The 17,849-nt window shown below is 39.2% G+C and overlaps 1 protein-coding gene across 3 annotated transcripts in view; it reads right to left on the reverse strand.

The window, feature by feature from the left end:
- FIRRM (FIGNL1 interacting regulator of recombination and mitosis) overlaps positions 1 to 17,849 on the reverse strand; it is a 28,061-nt gene that overhangs the window by 8,469 nt on the left and 1,743 nt on the right. Inside the window, exons 3-23 of one of the 3 annotated variants that reach the window (XM_080622273.1) lie at positions 17,534 to 17,638; positions 16,814 to 16,954; positions 15,999 to 16,161; positions 15,549 to 15,633; positions 14,849 to 14,987; positions 14,290 to 14,370; positions 13,278 to 13,342; positions 11,008 to 11,156; positions 10,002 to 10,110; positions 9,327 to 9,513; positions 8,210 to 8,292; positions 7,760 to 7,811; positions 7,325 to 7,414; positions 6,519 to 6,704; positions 5,713 to 5,835; positions 3,996 to 4,091; positions 3,443 to 3,556; positions 2,912 to 3,016; positions 2,512 to 2,592; positions 1,021 to 1,134; positions 538 to 719 (exon numbers count right to left, since the gene is read on the reverse strand). In XM_080622273.1, the coding sequence (XP_080478399.1) occupies positions 538 to 719; positions 1,021 to 1,134; positions 2,512 to 2,592; positions 2,912 to 3,016; positions 3,443 to 3,556; positions 3,996 to 4,091; positions 5,713 to 5,835; positions 6,519 to 6,704; positions 7,325 to 7,414; positions 7,760 to 7,811; positions 8,210 to 8,292; positions 9,327 to 9,513; positions 10,002 to 10,110; positions 11,008 to 11,156; positions 13,278 to 13,342; positions 14,290 to 14,370; positions 14,849 to 14,987; positions 15,549 to 15,633; positions 15,999 to 16,161; positions 16,814 to 16,954; positions 17,534 to 17,638 (2,450 nt within the window). Of the gene's footprint in view, positions 1 to 537; positions 720 to 1,020; positions 1,135 to 2,511; positions 2,593 to 2,911; positions 3,017 to 3,442; positions 3,557 to 3,995; positions 4,092 to 5,712; positions 5,836 to 6,518; positions 6,705 to 7,320; positions 7,415 to 7,759; positions 7,812 to 8,209; positions 8,293 to 9,326; positions 9,514 to 10,001; positions 10,111 to 11,007; positions 11,157 to 13,277; positions 13,343 to 14,289; positions 14,371 to 14,848; positions 14,988 to 15,548; positions 15,634 to 15,998; positions 16,162 to 16,813; positions 16,955 to 17,533; positions 17,639 to 17,849 lie in introns of all 3 variants that reach the window. The other 2 variants (XM_080622275.1, XM_080622274.1) reach the window with 2 other exon arrangements.

Raw genomic sequence — 17,849 nt, forward strand, 5'->3', positions numbered from 1 at the left:
CTCCTTGTAGCTGTGACCAATAAAGATTCTTTTTAAAAGATGACCCTAGCATGGAGTGGAACCAGCAGTAAAGGTGTATGTTCAGAGAACAGCAGACAGCCTTAAATTGTTATACTTGAATGTATTTTAAAATGAAGATAAAAACACCTACTGCCTGGTCACCTGTACATGACAACAAAGGTAACTTACAACAGGTTCAAACATCTTAGTATTCAGAATACAATCTCATGAAATGGTTAGCACCATATACAGTAGCTTAGAAGAGCAAGCTATACATTGGCAATATATAAAATCACAGCTCAGAGGCATAGTAGTGACCATTAAAATGTATCAGTCCTTCCAGCCAGTTGTGAAAGACAGGCCAACATCTCACACCCCATTTTGTTTAGGCACATTAACTGAGACACAGCAGCACAGTAGAGCATTGCCCTGTGTCATTTTTTTCTTCTCCAGAAATTGTGGTACAAGGGCATCTCTTCCTTCTGAAGGGAAGCTGAGCCATTTTATTATCTCTAATCCCTGTTGAGCACACCTTACCGTACACTGTCTCTGAGGATGGCTATAGCTGTGTGCAGAGCCTCCAGTTTCACTGCAAGCCAAGCAGGGGGTGATCCCTTCTGGAGCAGCAGCTTCACAGCCTCCACTGCCCCCTCCATAGTGCCTATCGCTGACTTATACTGCTCCTCAGAAGGTGGGTGACAAGCTCTTTTTGCCAGAGGCTGCAGATTTAAGTAAACATAAGACATTATTTATAAGCCTCTGCACAAGTGATCAGTCTTCATCTAAATGCAAGAAAACCCTTAGACGGAGAACAGCTGCAAGAGACTACCTTGTCTTGCAAGAGATCTTGCTGTCTGGCAGGCAGTAGAGAGCATTCAAGCGTAACACTAAGGGCCAGGAGTGCACGTGACCTTTTATCTTAGAACATGGAGGGCAGCAAGACCATCTTGAACCTCTTTAAGTACTTCCTAGAACTAACAAATCAACAGTAGAGCCCAGACAGTTTAAAAGTGCACATACCTCTCCTGTTGATTCCAGTTCTCCACCCATTTTCATCAGCTGGGCACAGCAGGTAATCCTTTCTTGCTTCATGCGTTCTGTTCGTGCTTCTGTTGTCTCTTCTACCTGCCTCGTCTAGGGAGAACGTCACAGGAGAGGTAACTAAACCAAGGCAACAATACCAGCCTTCATAGACTCCATTTATGTGCCAGAACAAAAGGGCGGGAGAGATCTTAACAAGCAGTTTGAAGTGAATCTAATTTCTCACACACTTGTGAGCAGACTGAAGTTATCTACAACTCTGGTGTAGCATCAGTTCTGGCAGCTTATCAGTTCTTTTGCTAAATACCTGCTTGTCAAATACTGCTCATCCAGATAGCCCTGTCTTAGGTTACAGCATGCTAACCACCCTCTCCTTCCCACTATCTGTGTTCTACATTAATAGCCATCTGCTCTTAAGGGAATTTTTTCTAACATGCAAAAAAGTCGGATATGTTTCATACACGTTCATTTGGCTTTCAGAAACTAATCCAAGAGGAACAGGGAAGGAAATCACACAAACCAAATGATGAAATCCTTGTCTTGTTATTAGGTAACTTATCTGCTTACAACAACTGTTCCATTTGATTGTTTGTTTTGTTCAAGGAGGGAAAAGTGAAGCACTTAAAGTTGGGACACAGTAGAAGAGCAGCATGCAGAGGAATGGCAGTTGTTAATTCTGCTGATTAAAGCAAGTAAGAAAGTTCAACCAGATCAACAATTTATTTTAAAGTTACTTATTTTATCAGTGTGCAGATAATGCAGGTGTAGACACAGACATAGGCTGTGTACTGTGTATGACCTGTTCTGCACATCTGACAAATTCTGCAGGCTTTCTTGAGATTCCTTGTGTCCCGTTGTTCCCCTTGGTATCAGTCCCCTTGTTTTCATAATCTTTTTAGAAGAAAAGCTTTTAAGATGGTCACAGAACTTTGGGGGGAGTTAGGACTTGTTGGAGCAAGTCCAGAGGAGGGCCACAAGGAAGATAAGGGGGTTGGAGCAGCTCCTGTATGAAGACAGGCTGAGAAAGTTGGGGCTGTTCAGCCTGGAGAAGAGAAGGCTGCGTGGAGACCTCATAGCAGCCTTCCAGTATCTGAAGGGGGCCTACAAGGATGCTGGGGAGGGACTCGTGATCAGGGTCTGTAGCAAGAGGACAAGGGGTGATGGGCTTTAAGTGAAGCAGAGGAAGTCCAGGTTAGCTAGAAGGAAGAAATTCTTCACTGTGCGGGTGGTGAGGCACTGGAATGAGTTGCCCAAGGAAATTGTGAATGCTCCATCCCTGGCAGTGTTCAAGGCCAGGCTGGACAGAGCCTTGGGTGACATGGGTTAGTGCCAGGTGTCCCTGCCCGTGGCAGGACAGTTGGAACTAGATGATCTTAAGGTCCTTTCCAACCCTAACTATTCCATGATTCTGTAACAGATTGCTGCTTTCTTGGTTGATGTTGTGCACAAGTGGTTCAGCAACATACATACCTTCTCCAGAAAACTAACAACTTTGTTCTTAGTTTCTTCAGAATTAAGGCACTGAGGAACAACATCTTCATGGCTTGTTTCCTATCAAAAATGTTGAGTAATCATTGTCTAGTACACTCATATTAACAGAGGAATAGACAAAGTAAAAAACGTTTCCCTGACTGTCCCTTTCCTGTTGCAACCAATCTAAGGGAACCAATGCTTAATCTTCCTTCACTTCCAGGTTGTGAAATCACTTGCAGCTGCACTAGGCCTAATTACTATTGATGTGCAATAGCATCTGTAATACTGAGATCCAAGCTAGTCATGGAAGAGCAGCAAATACATAAGACAGAAGAATTTCTATACAATAAAAATTAACAGAGCCAAATACACACATCCAGAGTTCTGCTGTACTTACCTCTGCAAAATGTGTGAATGCCTCCAATGCATGCTGATGAATCAGCCAGGTCTGGTCAGCCAGCAGAGAAGCAAACACACACGACAACTGGGGTACAACTTGCCTCTGGAAGAGGAACAAGTATCTATCAGTTCTGAAGAGTTAGTTGTGCATATCTTACCATCATGATTAGTTATTAAAGAATTGCTCTAAGGTCAAGGGACAGGTTTGTGAAATGAGAGTGACTGCCTTGTCTGGCAAAAACACCCAACACTCTAAGGGAGGTGACATGTTCTGTTCTTTCTTTTTGGAGGGTCACATGTCAGTCCTTTCTAACTGGTGAGAAGCGACAAGCAAATGAATAAACCAAGCACGTTGCTTGCACTCAGCATGTCTCAACGAAAAACAGAACTACCATAGGCCATTAGTAAGTCTCCAAGATTATTATATCCTTGCATTCCTGTATGTAAAGAACTTGATCCTCTAATTTAAATAAATATCTTTTCATCCAAAGTCTGAAAATTAGTTCACTAAGGCCACAATTATATTCACCTGTGCTTCTTGTGGTATAAACACCTTTCCCATAGAAGACAGAAAATCCACCATTGCTAGACGAACATGGTCTGGGGGATCCAACTGGAAAAGGGAAGACTGCAGGGCAAATACCTGCAGAAAAGGAACCCAGCGAAGCTTCATCACACAGATTGCAGGTGAAAACTGTTCTGTCTCATCTTTAAATCTTAGGACACTGATTTTAGAAAACTGGACTGAAAACAAAAGGAATGCTACACCTTCAATAAAACTAGCTAGGATAAAGCTGCTGCAGTATGCACTTTAGAAAGAAATGAGCATGCTCTATAGCATATCCATAGACCTCAGTTGTCTTACAGAGTAATGGGATTCTCAAAAACAGTGTTCACCAGAGTGCCGTATACTTGGTTTAAAGATCAGGAAAGTAATCAAGGAAGAAATAAAATTAGGAATCTCCATGTGTTAAGAGTAGGTCAGACCATGAAATAACTCATTTGGGATTTCATTAAATCACGAAGACCTTAGTTTTCATGAAGTAATTTATTCATAGATAGGATGTGTTTTGGTGTTTTACCTGAGTAATCAGTTGAGCATCTAATGCTTGGATGAAAAATTCCAAAAGGTGAAGTAATAAACAGAGTGTCTGCTGGAGACATGGCTCATCTGAGACCTTTAACACATCACAACATATTAGTAACATTGCATTCTTATGGAATAACTACTTAAGAAAGAATTTAAAATTATGGTAGCGTTCCAAACTTCTTAGCTAACTTTACACAGAGAGAAGAACACATCATAAGCAGCAGAAGAAAATATTAAAATAGTCATATCAATATTTGTAGGTAGTCACACTTTAAAAGACCCTTTTCTTTTTTTTTTTTTTTGGTATTAAGAATATTTATTGCCTATCCCTCATCCCCCTCCTCCACTCACTAATATAAGCACCTAACAGTTATATGAACTATTTCTTTTCACTTCTCAGTTGCCAAATGTCTTCAAAGAATGGCTGAGGTTGGAAGAGATCCCTGAAAGGGCACATTGTTGGGTCTTCTTCACCCCCACTCTCAAGCTTCCATTTTTAATCCTTTTTTTCTTTACTGCAGCTGCAGACATTAACAGGTATACAGTTGCAAAGGAATCGCCTTACCCCTTGTTCTCAAATCTGGGAGGAAGGTTGCTAGCTCTATGGGTTTTCATGTGTGTTAAGCTATGCGCTAATTAAATCAGGTTGGGGAACGACCTGTTAGAGAGCAGTGTAGGGGAGAGGGACCTGGGGGTCCTAGTGGACGGCAGGATGACCATGAGCCAACACTGTGCCCTTGTGGCCAAGAAGGCCAATGGCATCCTGGGGTGTATTAGAAGGGGGGTGGTTAGTAGGTCAAGAGAGGTCCTCCTTCCCCTCTACTCTGCCCTGGTGAGACTGCATCTGGAATACTGTGTCCAGTTCTGGGCCCCTCAGTTCAAGAAGGACAGGGACCTGCTGGAGAGAGTCCAGCACAGGGCAACTAAGATGATTAAGGGAATGGAGCATCTCCCTTATGAGGAAAGACTGAGGGAGCTGGGTCTCTATAGTTTGGAGAAGAGGAGACTGAGGGGTAACCTTATTAGTGTATATAAATATATAAAGGAGTGTCACGAGGATGGAGCCAGGCTCTTCTCAGTGGCAAACAATGATAGCACAAGGGGTAATGGGCTCAAACTGGAACACAAGAGGTTCCACTTAAACTTGAGAAGAAACTTCTTCTCAGTGAGGGTGACGGAACACTGGAACAGGCTGCCCAGGGGGGTTGTGGAGTCTCCTTCTCTGGAGACATTCAAAACCCGTCTGGACACATTCCTGTGTAACCTCATCTAGGTGTTCCTGCTCCAGCAGGGGGACTGGACTAGATGATCTTTTGAGGTCCCTTCCAATCTCTAGCATACTGTGATCACCACAAATTTTGTTCACATTCTCAAGAACATTCAAAACAGGCCAATTCTGTAACTGGTATGAATCAGAATGATGTATTTCAGGCTTCTTGTTAAGCTAGTCTGAATCTGACACTAAATAGCAGATGGAGCAACAAGGAACCATGTATGTAATGCTCAGGAAAATTCAAACTCCTCTTCCTAGAGCACGTGCTTGTCTAATACATAAAGCAGTTGAGAGCAGATGGGCAGCACAGTTACACAGCTTTACAGAAATGGTCCAATCCAAGTAAAACAACAACTTAGTAACAAACACATAATGAAACAGCATCAGCCTCTCAAAAACATCATGGTTTCATGATTGGAGCAGCAAATTCTCTTACCTGCTTAGCCTGGAGAAAAGTCCAGAACTGACCAAGCACCCCCAAGACAGATGCCTGAAGCTCTGCCTCCAGAGTGTCATCAGCAAAACTCCAGGCAGCCAGCAGCACAGAAAGGGCAGTATTCTAGTAGGAAAAAACGTGTAAGACTGACCAAGAAAACCTACATGTAAACCAAACCAAAACCCCTGGATCCTATTAAACATCTGAAATGATACAAGATGGCAAGAAGCCCAGTGTGCTCTGTCAGCTGTACAGTACAGCTAATCCACTGGGCCAGCAGCCAACAAAGCTTCCAAAGCAAGGAAACCATCCGTTACTTCTGCGAGTTTCACACGGTGCTGCAGTCATTAGCTGCATTGGCAGGCGAAAGCTGCCAGCAGATAATTCATGTGGAAGTCCCTGGTTTCTCACACCCCTTTGCCAAGGAGACCAGTGAGCATCTTTCAGATTTGATGCTGCATTAAAACAGCCAAGATTTTAAAACTTAAAAGTAATTGTATGATGTAGTATAAATAAGAAATTCTAAAGAAAAATACATCTGCTTTCCTAGAGAGCAAACCGTATCTAGAGTAAGTAGTAAACCGTAAGACCTCCAGTGTCACCCTCAGCATAGAGGCTCCTAAGGTGCTGTGTACTAGCACAAAACATTAAAAAGAGAGTTCTTACTCATGCATGTGGCAGTTAGGCATGGAAAAAAGCTGTGCAACACACAGAAGAAACAGAATTAGGGTGAGAGCAACAGAACTCTTATAGTTTGAAAATCCAGAGTTCCCCCATTTTTACAAAAAGAACCAAATCTCCCTTACCACACATCGGAGCTCTCCTAAAGCGCGCCTGCTATTCAGCCATTGCCTGCACTGTGCGAGCCCAGCCACACAGAGCTGACATGCCACTCGTTTCCTAAGATCAGGATTCAGGGCCTTTAGGGATATGTGCTGCCACACAGACAAGTTCTCCACCTCTTCTGGAACAAACTTACGAGCAAATTCTACCTGCAAACAAAAGTTAGTATGAACTAAACAGGCCAGAAGACAATTTGATAATCTGTCAGAAAGCTGAGAAACCAAAAAGCACTACTAGTTTGCTTTAGAAATATTACATTAAAAAAAATTGTGTAAAACCTTTTGTTTAAATAAAATCCAGTTTACTGCCACCTCTCGTTACATATACGGCATCAAAATGATTAAGCAACTTACTCTTTCATCTGCTTGAAGCAGTGGCTCTCTAGCAAGTAGAAGACCAAGCTTTAGCCTCTCCAAGGTATATAGAGGCACTGACAGAAAGGGATGCTAGTCTTTGTATCTGATGGCATGAGAACACTCATAAACACCGGTTGCAGATACAATGACAGTTTCAGCAAATCTGGGTGATGTGCCGTTTTCACACTTAGTCAAAAAAAGGACTTCAGTGCTGTCCAGTAACACCCCTCTTAGAAAGGTGTCTGTACCTTTCTTGGCAGAGCACATCTGTACAGGTTAGAATCCACTATGACAAAGTAATAATAAGTACAGTATCAAGTACAGCAAGTGAAGAACTGAAAGAGGATATTTTAACACAGGTCAGCGATTCGATTCTCTCCTATTAAAGAGAGGAAATGCCATGCTATACTTGCCTGATGATCTGGAGCCATCAAAAAGAGCATACGCCTCAGCAGAACACCCAAGGCAGAGACCTCGTAACAGTCGCTGGGCCAAGACTTTATCTGAATTAGGATAAGAGGGCAATGCATATAATTAAATTAAGAAAAAAATCACAACTCAGCAAATTAATTGTATACAGAATGTTCTGAGAGTCACAGTGTGGGATCGCAGCAGTAATGCTCTACATAAAAAAATGCAGGACATATTGGAAATAGTAAACATTGGTTTATATTTTCACGGTACTGCTTGCGCTAAGTATTAACCCAATTTGAAGATTTAAAGCAATCTCCGTTTGTATTTGGAAAAAAAAAAGTAGAAAAATTCCTGTCTTTGGTCATTTAGAAAGTTTGCTGGTAGAACTAGGATTAAAACTGGTGCTGAATTGCAAAGATCACTGTGGTTCTTACCAAGTGGGCAATCACAGCAACGTGGTGAGCACACAGTTCAGCTGTTCCATACCTGAATGTGAGAGACAGAAGCTTGTGAGCCTGTACTTCCTACTCTTTTACAGACTAAATATTATAAATCTTGTCTGAGATGGCCATTTCCTCTAATATATTTAAACTTCATATGCACAGAACCAATTTAGCTGTGAGAACCATTCCAAAAAAGAATTCTTAAATAACAGGAAAGGTATGTTCCCCTTTATTGCATGAATGTAAAGAAGACTATGCCATTTCTGCTCCTAGTTTTCAAAATATGCTCTATATCTGAAAATAATCCAATTCTGGGACAATTTGCCTTTAAAAAATCCAAAACAAACCCCAAAACCAAACAAAAAACACGTCAGAAATTATATAAGAGAACTAACTGGATCTGTGGAAATCCTGCTTCACCTGTAATAAAAAACATCTTACCGGGCAAGGAAGCACCACGAGTCCATTGCTAGCAAAGACGTGATCATACTAGAACCCAGCACAGCATCCAACAGAGCATACTCCTGAGGAGAAAATACATACACAAATTCACACAGAAACAGACTGCAGGCTTACTATGACTTTTACTCCACTAATTAGCCCAAAATCTACTAAGATTTTCAGCTTATATGATTTAAAATGGTTTAAAAACTCATTATCATACTCTCTTCAGCTACACCATCAAGCACACCTTCAGTTTTGCATGCTTTGAATGTGCATGTGCAGTCATTTCAATGGGCTGAGGATCCTTCACTTTTCAAGACATTCCATTGAGCATCCCTTCTTCACAAGGCAACTCTAATAAATTTTTGGTTTGTTGTTTTTTGGTTTTTTTTTAACCATTTTAAAACCAATGTATTGCCAATTTTCTTGCCAGCTTTATTGGCAGCTCACTGAAAACCAAATAAAACCTCTTCTGTAGGAACATGAATTTTATCTGAAAGAGGAATATAGCATTCAGGAAAAAGAAAAACTGAATTAGGGCTGTGTGACAGAACTTTATGAAGGTTTACATTTATCTAGAAGTTCTTTTGTCTATATGTAGTAAAAAGTGTAAAACTTCTAAAACTTTATATAAAGTTAATCAAAGCCCAGAATACTCCTGAAGTAGAAAATTTTGCTTATTACCATTTAATGGTATATTCTTAGCTGCAATCACAACAATATAATTTACTCTAAATATTAAATTCCACTTTATTACTTCACAGTATAGACTAACAAAACCAGGTGAAGTTCATACAACTTGAATACCACATAAAAGAAAGCACTGGACTTTTTTATAAAAACTTGACCTTCCCACCCCCAAAGAGAACAGAGATTTCCAACACCACTGATGTTCTCTAGAACTTGTATGAAGCTTTGTTTTCCCCTTTTCTACTAGTGACATTTACTGTATAACTGAAACCCAGTGATGTAGTTGCATCATGGCAGCTTTCTACAGTATTGCTTCATACCTAAGCACCTCTTTAGAGCCAGATCATTAGAAAGAACTCATTCTTTTTTAAATAGTACCCATGCATCACATAGCTGAAGAGATGATAAGCAAAAATAATCTTACCAGCTGAGGAAAGTGTGATGGGAGTGTGGAAGCAATGAAGGAGCACAGGTGGATGCAGACATAGTGATAGAGGGTGATGGGAGCAGCCAGTTGTCCTGTACTGATCACCTCTGGCAAATACACAGGGAGAGAAAGCTCACCAGAACATTGCTGGAAACTGAAGAAGAGAGCTGAAAATAAAGATAGGCTGCAAGTGGAGAAAAGAAAAAAAAAGAAAGTTGGGTTACATACTATGTAAATTGCAAGCCCTGCAAGCAACATCTGTACTACAGAAACTTTGTCTTTGACCAGAAACAACAGCAATGACTTCCGTGCTTTTAGATCAGATTTCAGCGCCTGACTACTTTGCTCTTTTACAAATTCAGGTGACTATTAGCAAGTTTAGGCATAAAACCATAATATTTTAACTTCGTGAACTATCAACAAATTACATACATCTCTCTCTTCTTATCCTGGAAGTACTCTAAATACCATTTCTTTCTTGAAAAAACAAAGACATTTCTGGCCTTCACTCCCTGAACATCAGATCCCATTTCTCCCAGTGTAAGGATGTAAATCCATAGAGTCTGACAAATTTTACTACTCAGCTGCAAAGGAAACTCCAACAGCTGAGCCCCTCTGCCTGTACAGACTAATCGCTGTGGTGAAGAGCTACAATAAAAACCTTTTTAGTACCTTTTTCCTGTGTTCCAGAGAGTTTGCACTTCTTCAGGCTGAGAGGACAGCTTGTCCATTATGGTAATGAGGATGAGACACTGAGGCAGCTGCTGCTCAGGAGGGAGACCTGTAAAAGTTGGGTTCTTTTTTTAACGTGCTGCTAGTTAGTAAACATATTGTGTGTGTAAACTGGCTTTCAAGCAAGTGATAAATGATGAACAAATGGTGAAACATAGAAGTCCCCAGTAAAATAATAAAAAATTACTTACAGACACGGCTGGGAAAAAAAGAATGTATCATCATGAATATTGTGCTTGAATGAAAAATAAATGCAATATGCTGTATCAGGTAAAATCTAAAATACTGCAGTTCTGAACTATCACTGCAAGATACTGCAAAGGATTTACAATCTGGATGCCTCATGCTTCCATTCTTCTTGAAAGCACTAGATGACTCAAATACTGAAACCAAAGTTTTCTTGTAAGTGGATAGGCGAGGATCATCACAAGGCCAGAGTGCACACATGAGAAAGAAGTCAGTCAGCTATCTCAGAATTATGACATGCTGGTCAGGGCAGAAATGAGGGAGCATGGAGTGTTACAACAAAAAGCTGAGCATTTTCCAGATTGAAGGCATTCTACTTTTCACAGAAAATAATTAATTAGGAAAAAATAGCTGTCTTCCCCTATCAACAGAACAACAGAAAAAATTCAGCCTACTTTGCAAGTTTGTGATAAATGTGGACTGAAATGATGTAAAACTAATATTAATACTTCAGACTAATACTGAAGTTATTGTGAGTATCTCTGGAAAAGATGCATTCAACAGCAACATGAACTATCTGTTATAAAATTCATCTGAGTTAGGATGCAACCAGGTATATCATTGTATTTTTGAAAGAACTGGAGACAAGCAAACCAGCGCAGAATATTGCCTGTGCTCCAGAAAGTCAAAATACCAATCTTGATCCCTTAGAGAGGTTTGCACAGTACTTACAGCAGTGGTAGCTGTATTTTAAACCCACCTAACTTTTCACTTAACACTTGCTCCATAAAAGGGCTAAAGGGAAGAAGCTGATTGATGAGAGGGTCCAGAGCCACAAGAAACACCTGGGATATTTCATCTCGGTGAACTTCAGAGATCTCTGGAGCATAGAGACTGGGAGGAAATTTGCTGAGGGGGGATAAAAAAAAAAAAAGTTAAATATTCTCAGTAGCATTTGCAGTAACACTACTTTTGAAAAGAGCTACAAAAAGACAAATTAATGGTTTCCTTGTTATTCTGAAACAAAAGGCAAAAATGGCTCCCCATTTTAGAGTATCTGTTGTAGGCCTGGGAGTTTCAACTCTGCATTCAGCCTTTAAACTAAGCATCACAATTCAGTATTTTACTAAACACTGAAAGAAAACCTTACACGCTCCTGGAAAATGCAAGTAAAATACATAACAAATATAAGAAGATATATACCAAATCTCAAAAAATGTCATGCAATGAAAAGCCAAGAAAACACCTGGATACAAAATTTGACAGTCGTAAATGTGACAGCACTAATTTAACATGACACCAATAAAAGGTACCACAATTTCTTTGAAGAATAAAACAAACCTGGCCAATAAAAGAAAAAAAGAAAAAAGGATGTGATACAAGAACAGAGCAAAAGAGATCATGAAACGAAAACCTGCTACTCTTGCAGGTTTTTTACAGTCACTTTATAAAGTAAAAATGCTACCTTCTTACTCAAAAAATCCTGCCCAGTTTTCTGAGTGAATAAAAGTTTACAACCTTCCACTTGAGAAAGATCTACAAGGTAAGTAAAGTTAGAAGAGGAAACTCGTAAAAAAACATTCACCCAATCTTGCAGTGTAACATGCAGTGAATTCATGCACACGTCTCACCACAGAACCTGGTTTCAATTCCAAAAGAATGACTGAAATCAGCCTGCTATGGCAATGGCCACTTTGCCCTATTTTTCCCCACTATTGCAACAAATAGAACAAAACTTTTGGAAGAAAAACAATAAGCTGCTTGCAGACTGTTATGCTTTATGAGCATAACATTAAAAAAGCATTTGCTTCCTGGAGAACCAGAGTCCTTTTGTGAGATTTCAGAAGACTAAACACATAACAGTAAAGGTGTGGAAAATTTCAGGATACTCTTGTTTCTGATCCTCTCTTTCTTCAGGACAAATGTTTCCATACATTATCTTAAAGTAGAAACAATCCGTCAAATGTTGCTGCTCACACCTGCATAGACATCCAAAGGCTGCATGCAGACCTTATAGCAGCCTTCCAATTTCTGAAGGGGGGCTACAGAAACACCAGAGCGAGACTCTTCATCAGGGACTGCAGCGACAGGGCAAGGGGCAATGGGTTTAAATAGGAGAAGCTCAGGTTAGATATAAGGAAGAAGCTCTTCACTGTGAGGGGGTGAGGTACTGGAACAGGTTGCCCAAAGAAGTAGTAAATGCGTCACCCCTGGCACTGTTCAAGGCCACATTGGACAGAGCCTTCAGCATCATGGTGTAGGGTGAGGTGTCCCTGCCCATGGCAGGTGTGTTGGAACTAGATGATCTTAAGGTACTTTCCAACCCAAATCATTCTATGAGTTTTTATGATTCTATGATTCAGTCTTGGATTTTTCCTCTCACTAGTATTAAAGGCAGAAAAAAAAATAAAAAACCATACTTTTTAGTTTATTTTTTTTAGTTAGACTGTTTAGTTATATATGAAAGAGACAGGAATTAGGATTACTGGGGAATAATAATTCTGAATTGTCTTGACTGTGCATGATTTGACTTGCATTACACTACTGTTTCAAAGTGGAAAGTGCACTGCTGGGTTACTCTGCTGTAACTTGGCCTAGCTGCTGCATTGCAAGACAACCAAAGGGTGAATCCTACCGTCAGGAATTGTGATTTTAGGAACAAGAATTTTCAAATGAACTTGCATAAACAGACCCAGTTTTCAAGACAATCAATCTGCATATTCTATACATAACTCAAGAAATGTTGACGTAAGTAATGGCAACAAAGTTGGTGATTTGTCAATAGCACACACTGGCAGCACTGATCGAGAATGGGGTTCAGGTAACTGGTATCAGACAAAAACACCCATTAAAAAAAAAAAACAAACAAACAAAAAAAAAAACCCTAGATTTCCATACATGAAAAAAGAAAGCAACAGCTCTGGAACAAGAACTATATTTTTACATCTCAAAATACTTGTAAATTTAAGAATGCAATATGAAGATGTTATTAAGATACTATCAGTAATCAACTCTATCTACTTCGCTTACCTGTATATCTGAAGAAAGAGCTGATGTAACTGAGAACACGAATCAGAGAAGAAAGAAAGAAATTCCTGCAAAAGCCATTGATTTTGAATGGTATTTTTAAAATAACATGCATGATTAAATACACTTTCTGTTCTGCTATACTGGTGCATAAAACACTACAAGGGAAAAACTTAAGTTCTAACAATCCGCAGCACAAAGCAAATGCAAAGCAAACAATAAACAAAATATGCCTAAAATTAATTACACTACATGTACATATATTACAGGTAAAACAATTAAATCTATAAGCTTATTTTAAAAAATTAGGAAGTACAGCTGTACTAGCTATAGAGAGCTGCACTCTGAAGTGGTCACATACATCCTGTAAAGCAGTTCTATCCTGTCACAATGCTATTCATTTTGTGTCCCCTCCCCACCACGGGGCAGAAGAGATGCAGAATGCACCATCACTGCTGTTCCTACAGAGGAATCTTTTTCATATACTTTCCTAAAAATGGGTAGCTTTACAGCATGTCTTCTAACAATGAAAAGATAAAACACAACAACAAAATGAAAGGGCCAGGAAAAGAAGAGGAAGTTGGTGTCTGTGCTAACAGTACACAGGCATTTCTTCTTATTAATGTGCCACAGCGTTTTCAATTGTTGAAACAAGCAACGACTCTGAAAACCTGGCAATGGGTTTCATCTGCTTAATTCTTCCAGATGAAGCTACTACTGCATTGACTCAAGGCTGCTTGTAGAGGCTGGACATCTCCTACCAACTCCTCAGTGATGACACTGCTCAAAATAGCTTATTATTCGTTTGTTTTCCTGTTAAACCCCAGCAGTAAACCTGCTTAGGCTTGTGAGTATATATGGGCAGAAGAACTACACATAGGTTACACACGAATGTTAATTACAACTCCCATATGATATAAGTATTAAATTATTAACATATTACACAGTATAAAATTATTACCTTTGGAGGACAGATGCTAAGATTTAATACTAATATAGAAGTATTAAAACCTACCTTGGTGTAGTGTACCAGGGAATTAGCAAAGAACCTGCACAGTTTGACAGTCTTCTGGAACAGCCTGAGGTCAGAGCCCTCCTGTTCCAGAAAAAAAGCAGTTCTAAAACTTAATATACAGACTAATACAGTAAGAAAGAAAGTTAGATTGCTAACAATGTTCAAACTTGATTCTTTACAGACTCTGCAGCTATGGGGGAAAAAGATTTAAAAATGTATGCTTCAACATCTTTAGAGCAACACTCAGAATTGAAATGTTTTCACTGACCTTGGGATATTGCCAGTTTAGGAAATAAAAAAAAAAAATCCCGTAGAGTATGGTGGAAATTTATTTTCAGTGCCTCAATCTAAACAAAGAGATGGCCTCATTTTCACATGGTTTCAAAAGAACAAGGTGTTCTGCTACCGCATGAAGTAACCCCTCCAAAAAAACCCACACTCATCCTCCATAAAAAAACCCAAAACCTCAAAAAAACCCCAAACCACTCCAAGCAGCAATACAGCACAAAGAATTTTTTCTTTTCAAGTTAACAGCAGCTTTGGGAGCTTTTTAATTCACCTGTATCTCTGACGTCTTCATTTGCTCAGCCAGTTGCAAACAGGAGTGAAAAGAAAGGAGAGTGTCATTGCACAGGCCACTGAGGATATCACCATGTTTCAGATGGCACTGCAGTAGAGAATGATGCTTCAGGCTTTGCCTAAAAGGTAGACGTATAATCAGATATTTTATTGTCAGAAGTGATTATGCCATGAGTTAGTACAAATCCAAATAACTGATTTTTCTATTTAGGCTTTTATACAACACTAATTGGTGCAATACCTGTGTGCACCAAAACCAGAAATTTAGAGAGAACAACCTTCTTCACAGCCACATAGGAACACAGAGGAGAGGCAGGATGAAAGTGCAAGACAGCACAACTCAGGCCAAAACCACCTCAAAACCTGCAGGGTCAGACCTTTAAAGATTATTTGTTCAGACAAATTTTCCAAGTTTTCTTCTGCACTGTGATACAAAAATTCAAGCTTCTGTTACCTCTGATGCAAGATTCCTACCTACCTTCACTGACAGAACCTTTAATACTGCTCATTAGGTAAATTTAGAAACTAAATTTCTAGATATACTTCTAGCTAAATAGCTAAATTGGATTGTCTAATTTCAATAGTATTTTAAACTCTGAACATAAAGCTATTGAAACATTGGCTATTTAGAATTACTGTCTGTTTATCTTACTATAAATCCAAAGAACTCAGTGACATACTTGATGATGAACTTCCACGTATTGGCATGAAGAGCATGGTCCATGTTGGAAATGACAGAGCATATCCCCAGCACAGTGTGGATTACTAAGGAGGAAATAACAACAGCAACAACTGAGTTACATCAGGTACATAAGTTCACAGTTACGCTACTCTCCTAGAAAAACAGCAGCTGTCACAAGCACTAATATCACCACATTGCCATCAAATCAGAAAAATGGCTCAGTACTTAGGTGCTGCCCCTTTCCTACAAACCTACACAACATGCTCCATTCCAGAGAAAGTTTCAGGAGAAAAATGGAAGTATTTCCAGCTTCACAATGCTGCTTTCTGGGAGGCTGATCAGGACAGCAGGAACTGAGCAAACTTAGAACCCTGTTTTAAAAATTCAGGCATACTCTCTATAGAAAAAAGACTGAGAAAACTAAAAAAAGTGTTAGATCCACATATACCTGACACCATATCTGTGATGTTATCTTCAGTAGAAGCAGAGCCCATGGAAATCGTATCAAGCAGTTCCATCAGCTGTTTCTGAAGAGAGTAAGTTTCCTTGAACATAGCTTGTAAGAGGTCAGAAATCAAGTGTAGATGTCCACAGTACACAGATTCACTGTCCTGTAGGAAACAGAGAAGAAAAGGTTAAAAAAAAATGTTCAGGAATCACAGCCTGATTTTTCATGTGCTGAGCTTTGTCCAACGTTTCACTGAGAAAAAAAACCAAAGACATACCTACTATAACTCAGTATACAGCCAGATCTACAGATTCTGCTACCAACCGCTGTTTGTTAAATACAAAATGCTATTCACCTGCAGCCTCCCCAACAACTAATGGAGCCTGCCCAGTTCTAGGGCTTTTAACCAGGCTTCAGATTCGGCCTCAATATACAAACCTAAGATCATACTTCTGAACAAAACTGTGCAATGTTAGCAAAAAAGGCAGCAGCATTCCAAATATTTCCCAATACTTTCAAATTAGAATTGTTAGATATTTGGCACCAGAGTTCAAGTCCTGACATGGAAAACTGATGTAAATGTTTCCATAAAAAAGACAAATTGAAAAGTGAAAATTAAGGCTATTGTGTCCTTATGAAAACCTTGTTTTATTTTCACTGTTCTAGAAAGAATTACTATTGCATTGTGTAAACTACTTAACAACTAAATTTAAAAAAAATCAACAACAATATTATTTCAAAATAGGATCATCTTACAAAGTGCTTCCTAAAAGCCAACCAGTATAAGCATTTCTCTCCTTCTAACATCGACCTACCTTGCAGTGTGTAAATGTGTTCTTTATTACATAAAGAACAGAGGCTGGAAGGGTGCGGATGCTCTCCAGAGGCACACACTCCTGCAGTGTGCAGACATATCGCACACAACCAGTCAGAGCCTCCAATAGTTGCACCAGAGTCTTAAAGCAAGAGTAAACAACAACAACGAATGTTTTTCACTTCTGCAATGATTTCAAAAGCATCTTTCCTTAGCTGAATTGCACCTAGGGTTTTATGGCATTTAAAGTTCACTGATATTTGCACAAATTAGTTTGTTAAGGATGAATGAAGGTCTATAAAATAATAAAAGCAATTCCAGAGCTTTTCTCCAATACTATATGTTCTTTGAAAGCTTTGTACTTCTGTTGACTACTGTTCTCAATTTACAAGCATTTTAAAATTCAGAATTAAACGACTGTATAAATAGGTGCCAGATTCACTCTTTAAATATAATCACATTCCATTTGCATTAGAAACTTAAGCAGAATTTAAGATTTAGGATTTAGTGGTTTTAAATTACGGTTAGCATCACACACTAGATGTAATCAAATCATGCACAAAATATTAATTGAACTTCAGCTGCAAAGGATGATCAAGATACATTTTAGCTGCCTGGTTAACAGCTGGCAAAAAATACACTAAAAATCTCTTTAACTGTTTAGGTAAAAATCAAAGAATAATTTAAACATTCCTTTGGTAACATATTTCACAGGACTTGCCTGTAGAAGATTCCTCACAGTACTGCATAACTCTCTATTCTGGCTGGTTAATCCTTTGGCCTCACTGGATAATTCATACATCAAGTTATCAAATAACCTTAGAGTCTGTCAAAACAAAACAAAACTTAAACATTTTATTTAGAAACACACATGCAAATACCAATACCATTCTGTATCTAGTTGCTTCCTTAGCATGGAGTCACAGGCTACTGACATAATACACAGCAGAAAATAACACTTTCTAGCACTGGAATCACAAAGCACTATATACCAAGAAGCAAAAACTGCCTTATGGTTTTCCCAAATTACAGACAGA

Source organism: Psittacula echo, assembly GCF_963264785.1.
Source record: "Psittacula echo genome assembly, chromosome: 7".
NCBI classification, from domain to species: domain Eukaryota; kingdom Metazoa; phylum Chordata; class Aves; order Psittaciformes; family Psittacidae; genus Psittacula; species Psittacula echo.